Source organism: Sinocyclocheilus grahami, unplaced genomic scaffold (genome assembly GCF_001515645.1).
Source record: "Sinocyclocheilus grahami isolate Dianchi unplaced genomic scaffold, SAMN03320097.WGS_v1.1 scaffold216.1, whole genome shotgun sequence".
Lineage (NCBI taxonomy): Eukaryota > Metazoa > Chordata > Actinopteri > Cypriniformes > Cyprinidae > Sinocyclocheilus > Sinocyclocheilus grahami.
In genome coordinates this window covers 147,592-157,731 of record NW_015505395.1, presented here as the reverse complement: position 1 = coordinate 157,731, position 10,140 = coordinate 147,592, and the positions used below count along the sequence as shown (strand labels likewise).

General features: G+C 42.3%; 1 protein-coding gene across 1 annotated transcript; it reads right to left on the bottom strand.

The window, feature by feature from the left end:
• Window positions 1–460: 460 nt before the first annotated feature.
• Window positions 461–2,480, bottom strand: LOC107596222 (uncharacterized). Its single transcript, XM_016286898.1, has 2 exons — window positions 1,824–2,480; window positions 461–1,745 (listed from the first exon to the last, which is right to left on the bottom strand). Exons 1-2 carry the CDS (start codon window positions 2,456–2,458, stop codon window positions 515–517), a joined length of 1,866 nt encoding a protein of 621 aa, XP_016142384.1. The 5' UTR covers window positions 2,459–2,480; the 3' UTR covers window positions 461–514.
• Window positions 2,481–10,140: the final 7,660 nt, after the last annotated feature.

The following is a 10,140-nucleotide window of genomic DNA, read 5'->3' as shown; positions in this document are numbered from 1 at the left end:
AATACGCTTGAAGGTTCAGCTCGCACCTTTGAAGTTTGAGGGTGCTATTAGACCTCTTTGTTCTTTCTTGGACTTCTTCAAGGAGTTCAGGTGACAGTAGGGGGATGTGGGCTCCCGTGTCCAGAAGGGCTTCGACTTTGATGTGGCGTTCGATGATGATGGAGAGGTAAAACTTTCGTGCTATACCTTTCTCAATGAGGTCGCCCAGTAGTTGAGGGACTGGAGTTTGGGATGAGACAGGTAGGATGTCAGGACTGATCTGGTGTTCGTCGGAGGAGTGGCAGATGACCAAGACAGCACTTTCAGGAACTTGAGTGGTTTCGTCAGCAGGTGTTTGTCGGACGCTGCTGTGATCTGACGCATCAGGTGTTGGGTCAGTTTCTGACTGTTTTGCGGGTTGTTCAGGTAGGATTTCTTGTCCGTCTGAAGTTATAGAGGTTACTGTTCTCTGAGGAGTGCTGTTCTTTGTGGCTGGTTGGGTCAGCTGGTCGCTGCCTTCTCTTCTGACTGCTAGTCAGGCTGACTCTGGTTTCTCTTTCTTTTCCCACTTCCGGTCCTCCTCCTTTTGGTGGAAGAACTCTTTCATCATCATTTTCATTAGCTCTTGTGAGTCGAAACACGGTGATGTGTTTTGTTCTTGTGTGGATTCAGTTTGAGCTTGGTCAGCTTGGAATCTTTGCGAGTTTCTTCGTTGATTCCTTGGACTGGGTGCTCCAGGGTGTGTCTGTCGTTTTCCCTTGGAGGTTCCGTTGGATTCCCATGAGCCTTTTCCTCTTGAGTTTCCGAACGAGTTTGGCTGATTCCACGATCTGTTCCATTGATTCTCACGAGGTCTGGATTGGTCCCAAGATTTTTCCCAGTGACGTCCAGGTGACTGTTGTCGTCCACGCGGTCCATCCCAGCGGTTGTTCCTCTGTTTAGGTCGGGTACCAGCATGGGAGTCTCGTTCTCTGTTAAGCGAGGGTGTGTTCCACTCTTTGTGTGGTGGCTTGGCATGGTCTTGATGTTGGGCGCCCTCTAGAGCCAGACCTTGACTTTGAGTGTTGAAGTCATGAACTGTTGGGGTTTTGGCGCCCTTTTCTGAGGCCATCTTTTGTTTGCCGTAGGCTTTCTGTGCCAAGTCACGCAACTGTTGAGCATTCATTGTCCGAGGACATGCGAGAACGCCCAGATGGTGGCTTACTCCGGGATGGAGGTTTCTCAGGAAGAGAGTTTTGAAGTTTAGATCCTCTTCCATGTTCGGTTCGTTGTGAGTTCCGAAGTATGCTCGTCTGAGTCGGCTGTAGTAGGCTTGAGGAGATTCATGACGTCCTTGTCTCGTCTTCAGGGCAGCCACTAGTCCTTGTTCTGACTCAGGGTCGGCAAATTCTTTAATGAGGGCCTCTCGGAGGAGGTGGTAGTCAGCCTTTGTGTGAGCAGGCTGCCTGTCCAGGAAACTGCGTACGTCAGGGCTGGCTGTTGTTCGGAGCAAATAGAGTCTATCTTTGTCCGTGACATTGAGCCTCATTTCAAGATGGAAATCGACGTCTTGCAGATAAGCTTGGACATCCTGGCTACCTGGCACACTTGGGGTGAATTTGCCAATGTTTCTGGCGAGCTTGTCGAGATCTTTGAGGTCCAAGCCATGCAATGCTCTGTGGCTGGCTGGAGCAAGTTCTCTTAGCTTTGTCGTGAGGTAAGGTTCTTCAGAGGGAGTCGGTGAATGTTTCAGCACTGCCCCCTCCCCCTTTTGCTCATGTGTCAGTCGAGGAACAGGTGACCCAGTCCTGCTAGGCAGGGGAGAGACTGGTGCTCGTCGGGTCCTTGTAAGCTCAGGGCGCAGCTCGTAGGCATGTCTGAGTTCCTCTCTGATGTTGTCGGACTTCTCTTTGATGTAGTCCAACTGTAGTGTTAAGCGACTGATCTCGTTTTTTGACTCATCCAGGTGAGCTTCAAGGGCTTTAATTCGGCTGTTCTTGTCTCTGAAGTCGGCCTTTGCCTTTTCCAGGAGCTGTTCGGCATATTGCAGCTTGCTGGAGAGATCAGCGTGGTCAGCCTTGCCTCGTTCCATTTCTTGGATAGCGGTTGCTAGGGTTTCTTTTAGCCTAGTGATCTCCTCCTCGGCGCCTTGTTCCACTTCCTCATGCCCTTCCTGTCGTTCCTGAGCCTCCAGTTCTAGCTGCTTGACGCGTCGTTGTGCGCGTGTTAGCTCCTGCTGGAGATGGGCGGCGTGCCTGTCACTCAGCTTGAGGGTGGCGATGAGTGTGTGGCTTAAGGAGCCGGTGATCTTTGCTAATTCTTTGTGACTGTAGCTCTGACTTGGGTCTTGTTTCATGAGGTTTGCTATGTTGTCATCCAGCTGGTCTTGTGTCTGATGCCTCAGTGTTTCAGCAGCCTTAGGTAGGAGGCTGTCTGTTGCAACACTTAGCCAGGTTTCGAGGTCTTCCCAGTGGCCAACAGGGTCTGTTGTGTGAGACATGTTTTGGCGTGGTGAGGGAGATCTTAGAATCTAGTTTGACACTGACCTTGAAGAAGAGGAAACAAACAAAACAAAACAAACAAGGCAAAACAGAGGTGTAAGTGTGCAACGTCACTTGTGGTTTGACAGTGAGTGTGTAAGGGACAGGTGAGTGTAGTTCTCGGTTACTGTGATTCTCTGGTGGGCGTGCTCCGAATTTGTAGTCTCTGTGGGGAAAATTAGTAAGCACACAGGTAGCACAGCTAGAGAACGGAGGGATGAAAGGAAAAGAAAAGAACAACACTGAGCAGTGGACAGGATAGTAATTGGCTGCTTCCAATTTTCCTGTAAGAGAAAAGTTTTTTTTTTTTCTTGAAAAGAAAGAAAGTTAATGGTAAGATGAGAGGGAAAGATAAAACAACAAAATACCCTTTTCTGGTGGCAGAATGAGGATAATTGCATTTTCTTCTCTTTTTCCTTTTGGTTAAGTTTGATTTAGAAGGATGCTTCTAAACCGGCGTTTGGGAATGGGGATTTCTTACTACCACAAACCACAGGACTGTGATTGTTATTAACATTCCTCCATGTGAAGGAAAAACAATAAAAATGACAGTATTGGGTTTTTAGCTGTTACGATTAACACCATTCACCAATTTTTCGTTCCTGGATGCTTGTTCAAAGTTTGGCGGGCGCCTGTCAGTCTTCTTAGCTAGGTAGGGTTTCTTAAGCAAGTGAAAGGTAAATGGAAGACAATTTTGAAACGGCGTTCTCAAGTTTCACAAAATACCTGTTCAATTTCTCAAAATTCCCTGCTCTGTGATTTCCACAGGCGACATCCCAGCCAAACAACCGCAGTCGTCAACTCAAAAGGAAACAGCTGAGAGAGAGAGGCAGAAAAAGAGAGAGAAAAGTTTTGCTCTTCCAATGTATTAAATGAATTAAATAACTGAAAGGGAGAGGAAAAGAAGGCCAATTTGCTAATTAAATTAGAATTTAGGGTTAGCAATGGTATTTCCTGGTTAAAATTTAAAGATGTTATCATTAAAATTGATGAGAGTAATTAAAATTACTATTAATCAATTTATATCTTGAAGCAGGATGACTCAAACCCTAATGATAGCCCTGAAATAAAAATGGTATTGCCTTATTGATGGTTAAGGATTAAAAATTTTATGATGTTTGTTATTAAAATTAGCAACGCAATTATAGCTGACTGATCAGCAAATATTGTGGCAATATGGAAACAGGACCCGTAATTAATTATTAAATGAAATTAAAATTCCAAATACGTAATTAATTGTGAAATCAGTATTAGTAACTTGTTATCCTTAAAGCTTAAACTTCTAATGTTGTTGTCTTTAAACTATAATAGCGCCTACAATCAAATTTAATCAGTAAACAGTTGCCATGTGGAAGCAGGAACTGAAATTAATTTATGACATGAAATTAAAATTTCAAATCTGTAATTAATTTATGAACTGAAATGTCAATTCCAAATCTGTAATTAATTATTAAATGTACTTCACAATTTCAAATCCTTACGTATAGCAAATTGATAATATTTACTTATGATAAAATCATAAGGGCCGTTATAGCTGAATTAATCACAACGTAGCATTAAAGTAAGACGGCCTAGACTAGCCAGGATTAATTGTTAATAACAACACACCGGTAGCAGTTTACTGAGATAGTAACACGCTGAAGGGGAGAAGCCAACCCTTTTTAACCAATGTGATTATAACCACTTGTGAGATTGCTAATCTGACGTTTTTGGTTAAAATCACGTTGCAATAAGGTTTATAAAGTTTGCATCTGTCTGTTCTTTTCAATGGGAGGAGAAGAGGAGAGAGAGAGGTAGGATGAGATCAGTGTGAAATAGGGAAAGAAATCAGATGTGACTGATAGTCACCTCAAACACTGCAAAACTCTTTGCCTTTGACCACAAAATGCTACGTGCTAACCACTAGCCTTCCATGCTAATAGCTTAGCTTGACTCTCTGTTTACAAACAGCTCAAAATGGCGCTGGAAGTTCCTTCCGGAAAAGGTTTCTCCGAACTTCCGGGTTACGGCTGTTACTATGGTTACTGTCCTGCGATCACACACAGTTGCTGGTTATACACAGTTTACGCCCTTCAAGAGGGAATGACGGCGCATTCCACACTGAAAAACCAGAAAACACTATTTAGAATTTTATCTTACAGTGCTGTGTAACACTCACTCGTTAGAGTGAGATAAATTAATGTACAGCTTTACTGCCATTAATTCAATAACTGTCAACGATATCTTCGGCGGATATCAGCACATGTCTATTTCTACAGACAAAACACACGTGGATTTAACCACATTTCACTTGATCAAGCTTTCATAATTCTCCCAAAGTAAATATCGTTCGGACAATCTCTCTGAGCACCGCGTTTTCAAGTTCACTAGTTTTTTTTTTTTGTGAATTAAATGGCAAGAGCATTAATTAGCTAGTTTAATGGTCTGAAGCCGGGAGATTTATTTATCATAGACTCATTTGGAGATGGAACACGCACCAACAAATCGAACTATGAAGGCCTTTTACAGAAAGTAAATGGGGAAAACGCCCGTTTCTTCCTTGTGCGCTCTGACACGACTTATTTTGTCTCGTTGGACAAATTAAAACGTTTTTCTGCAGTTCAATTCTTTAAAGAACAACTCAAGTTTCATAATCAAACAACACGCTCTTCCGTGCTAAAATAACATAACCAAATAACACAACAAATTCAGTTTCTTTTGTCTTTTATCTATTTTTCCGGATAAAAATAGACAAAATTCATAATATTTATCTTGGGTCATTAATTTTTCAGTCAAATCTTGCCCGCATTCTCCACCATACTGTAAGAAATTAACTCAGTTGTAAGGGAATTAATTATTATTAATTCAGGTTTTAGAGGACTAGGATCTGAAGAGCCTAATTCAACCTGATTCGAATTGATTCTAAATTTGATAGTTTACACTCTATCAGCTACTCGGCCAGCGAGAAGTTAATGTCAGTGTATATTACCAATTGAATATGTATTTTATGTTCTCCCTGGCCATGGGTTAACACAATTATGATCATTTGTCAGCTCTTAGAGAGAGGTAATTATTATGAGTAAGCTACGAGCTAGGCAGCAAGCAAGGAATCTTTGGCAACAGTTTTAACCTTGAAATTATATGACACCAGACAATTGATTATTTATAAATGAAACGTGAATTTTATTGGCTATCCTAGATTACATAAAACTAAACTAAAACACACAAAATTACACACACACATGTACAGTTTCTTAGACTGTGAGTTGACTGAGTTTCGTTCTACCCCGTTTTCACGAGTGATTTAAATTCACCTTAAGAATTTACAAAGCAGAGAATTTCGTCTTAAATTTTTCTGCTTATCTAAATTCACCAGTTCAGCAGATCGAAGTTATTGTTTGTACTTGCGTTTTGCTGGTTGACAGCTGGAAAGCTGAGGTGATTCTGTCGCTGACTCTGGCTTCCTGGATGTCTGTGAGGGAAACCCCATTACTGATTGGTCGGTGACGTCGGAATGACGTCCCTTGGGAACTTTAAAAGCAAGTATTGTACATACTATTAAAGCTTACTTAATTTCAACATTCTGCATTTGTCGTTTCCATTCGTTCAAGATTAAACTTCACATATTACACACATTTTAATATCCTCATTTCCTAGAAAGGGGTAATAAATACTACTTAACGTTGCACCGATTACATGAAACACGTCAAGCATATATATACAACATACAACATACTATTTGTGATTCTATGCTCTGATAATTTTATACTTTCAATGATTAGCAACGATTGTCTAAGAAATCTTGTCTCCTTCCGTTGGAATGCAGAGGGAAAAGGGAAGGGTCCTGCGGTCATTCTCAGGTCAGATTTGAGAGTCTGCTGGAGATTCTCCTGCTGGACAGGGAGCTATAAAATTGTCTCTTTTGTTGATCGGATTTAGCAATTTATGCGTCAAATGGTCATGAGGTCCATGCGATTCTGTGCAGGACTCTGTCTAGATAACAGGTTCTCTGTTCTTTGGTCCATTCGATGTTTTATTGATGCTGAAACCAGTCACGAAACCTACTGACCTTCTGTAGCTTAAACGGATCCAGATGGGAGGGGTCAGTTCTTGTTGTCTTAGTATGCTTCGACATGGAGTGGCAAATCATTAGCTCCGTGTTTCCTTTGTAAAGATAAGCAGAGCGAGACAGGAACTCATTGGAGAAAGTTGCCGCCTGGCTGGCCATGGTTCAGCTTTTTACGACTCTCATCTAGTTTGTGTGATGTTCGGAAATGCCTTACACTTCACATCAGTGAAGGTGGCTGATGCTCCTGTCTAGATTGCAGTCCTACTGGCGAAGGATGCGATAGAGCCGGTCCCTCCAGCCGATATGGAAATGGGGTTTTCCAGCCTCTAATTCATTGTACCCAAGAAAGGCGGTGGGTTGCGACCGATCTTGGACCTGCGTGTCTTGAACTGGGCCCTTCGACAGTTACCATTCAAGATGTTGACGCAGAAACGCATATTCTGGTGCATCCGTCCCCGAGATTGGTTTGCAGCGATTGACCTGAAGGATGTGTACTTTCATGTGTCGATTCTTCCGCACCACAGACCATTGCTGCGGTTCGTGTCCGAAGGACGAGCATATCAGTACGAGGTCCTGCCCTCCGGGCTGTCCCTGTCGCCCCGTGTCTTCACGTAAGTTGCTGAGGCTGCCTGAGAGAACAGGGCATTCGCATTCTCAACTACCTCGATGACTGGCTCGTACCAGCTCAGTCTCAGGATCAGTTGTGTGCACACAGGGACTTGGTGCTTTCGCACCTCAGCCGGTTGGGCCTTCAGGTAAACTGAGAAAAGAGCAAACTCTCCTTGGAGAGGATCTCTTTTCTCAGTATGGAGTTGGATTCGGTCGAGCACGCCTCATGCAAGGACGTGGTCAGTCGGTGTTGAACTGCCTGAATATGCTCAAGGGCAGGACGACGGTCCCACTAAAACACTTTCAGAGGCTCCTGGGGCATATGGCAGCTGCAGTGGCAGTCACTGTGCTTCATATGAGACCGCTTTAACACTGGCTGAGGTGGGCGTTGCTACGCGGCAAATGTATCAGGTGTCAGGGTTGCCATGGAACCAGGGGCCTGTTCGGCTTCCTGGGGATGTTACAGAGTATTTGCTAAATCTAGCTAACAAAATATATATTGTGTGTTTGAGTGGTCCAGACGCTACAGGATGCAAAGCTTCAGGACCTCAGACCAGCTCTTTGTCTGTCACGGAAGCCGGCAGAAGGGAATGCCGTCTCTAAGCAGAGGATGGCCCACTGGAGTTAGCATAGAGATGATGCTTATCGCTTTGGTTATGTTATGGATTGGTTTACTATTTATATCATAATAATGCACTGCAATCAGACAATTGTCTTGTGTTCTTGGTCTTCTTTTGGGTCACTATTGTCCATTCAAAATGTCAACTTTACTCCTACTGTTCAGTTCCTTCTCCATCCAAATGCAGCCGCAGGACCTCTGCTCTTCCACTTCTTTACAAACCACCGAAAAGCACCAAATATCTGATTTAGATGAGCTGAATATGTATAGAACATGTGTAATTGATAACATTTTAAAGATGTGCCCCTCCAAGACAAGTCATGACATAATGATACATTAACAAGTCATAAATTTATGTTACTTTATAAATAAATAATTGAATTAGGCCTATTTTGCTTTCAGCCAAGTTACATATTTTTTATTTCTTTTTTATATGGTGTACCCACTTTACATATTTGTTTAATTAGAAATACTTTCATCAGACAAGAAAGGCTGTGGACTAGAGACCTGCACTCCCGCCGCCCGCTGGAGTACCGCGGGACCCAACACAACAGGGTGCGGCGCGGGACAATTCTTGGTGGGCGAGTGCGGGTGGACTATGGACTGTGAACCCTGAGGGTGATATTAGCCCCTGTCGCACTGGGTAGTTATAGGAATTTGGTTTTAGGAACTAACCACCAGGGTGGTTCCCAGAGAACTAAATGTTCCCCTAGGGCAGTGGTTTTCAAACCTCTCCATGAAGTACCCCCAGCACTGCACGTTTTGTATGTCTCCCTGTATCTGACACACCCACTTCAGTTCTTGCAGTCTCCACTAATGAGCTGATGAGTTGAATCAGGTGTGATAGATGAGGGAGACATACAAAATGTGCAGGGCTGGGGGTACTCCAGGACAGGCTTGAGAACCACTGCCCTAGGGCCATTTTCCTAGTTGCATTCGCACCGCCAGTAGGAACTCTGAAGTGACACAAGCCATGCTTGTTGTTGTGACTTATTTTGACAGCGCTATGAACGCCAGAACCTGAGCACACAGCACCTCCATTCTCTGTCTTTATTAGTTTGCGATCACAGTCCTGTCTACTATGCTATTAGACAGAATTGTTATGCAAAGTATTCAGAAAGTAATTAGTATATGAAAAAGTATTAGTGTTTGCCGTGTGGTTGATGTCCAATGTAGCTGAGCAGAAATAGATAATCATGTTTTGTTTGGTCGCCTCAAACTTGAGTTGGATTTTAACCTTAGTGTAAGGTTGAGAGGTCCATCTATCACTGTTTTCCATGTTCGTAGAGTTAGTTCAGCCAATCAGCCTAAATTATAAACTGACTGCTATAGTAGGAAAAAACATACTATGGTAGTCAATGGGGGCCGAGATCTGCTTGGTTGCAAACATTCTTCCAAATAGCTTCCTTTGTGTACAGCAGAGGAAAGAAACTCATACAGGTTTGGAACTACTTGAGGGTGAGTAAATGATGACAATTTTCATTTTTGGGTGAACTATCCCTTTAATATCTAACAATGTTTTGTTAATGTTACTGTTGGTTATTAGTGAACATTCTCCAAACACAGTTTTAAATATTGATTTTACTTTTACATTGTTACGTAATATCTTTAAATTTTATGTTGAATTTTATGTAAAGTAATATACAAGTAATATACAATTTATGCCTCTTGGATTAAGGTTCACTGATATTTAAAAGCTGTGTTAAAAGTGTTTTACCTTTTCATTTCTGTGCTTTTTTTAAGTGTGGGTGAGTATCTTAAAGTAATCGTCTTGGATATACTGGTGCAAAATAAGAATCACCTTGGTGGATGTTAATTGGTATTCTAGATAATGACTTTTGACTTTACATGACTACACATTATAACTAAATCATTAGCAACTCATAGACTAACATGAATTCATGACTTGTTAATGTATCATTATGTCATGACTGCTTGGGGGGGGGGGGGCACATTATTACTAAGTCATCATTCATTATTTATAAAGTAACATTAATTCTAGTGGTGTAAGGAAATATTGATACACGTGAGTATCGCGATATTTTGTTTAGCGATACTGTATCGACTCTCAAAAACGGAATATCTATTTAAAAAAAAAAACAAGATTCATGGCAGTTGTTTTGTTTTGAGTTTATATCCCGACCGCTAGATGGCCTGTGGTTGCATTTGGAAGGAGAAGGAACTGAACAGTTGGAGGAAAGTTGACATTTTGAAGGGGCAATAGTGACCCAAAAGAAGAGCAAGAAAACAAGACAAACATCTGACTGCAGTGCATTATTATGATACAAATATAGTAAACCAATCCATAACATAACCAAAGCGATAACCAGTGTTGGGGAAAGTTACTTTTAAAAGTAATGCATTAC

Bases quoted from the DNA above. Each gene is read 5' to 3' on its own strand.
- LOC107596222 (XM_016286898.1), bottom strand. From the start codon at position 2,458: ATGTCTCACACAACAGACCCTGTTGGCCACTGGGAAGACCTCGAAACC. The intron at 1,746-1,823 runs GCTGCGCCCTGA...ACCTGTTCCTCG, and splicing joins GAACTCAGACATGCCTACGA to ACTGACACATGAGCAAAAGG.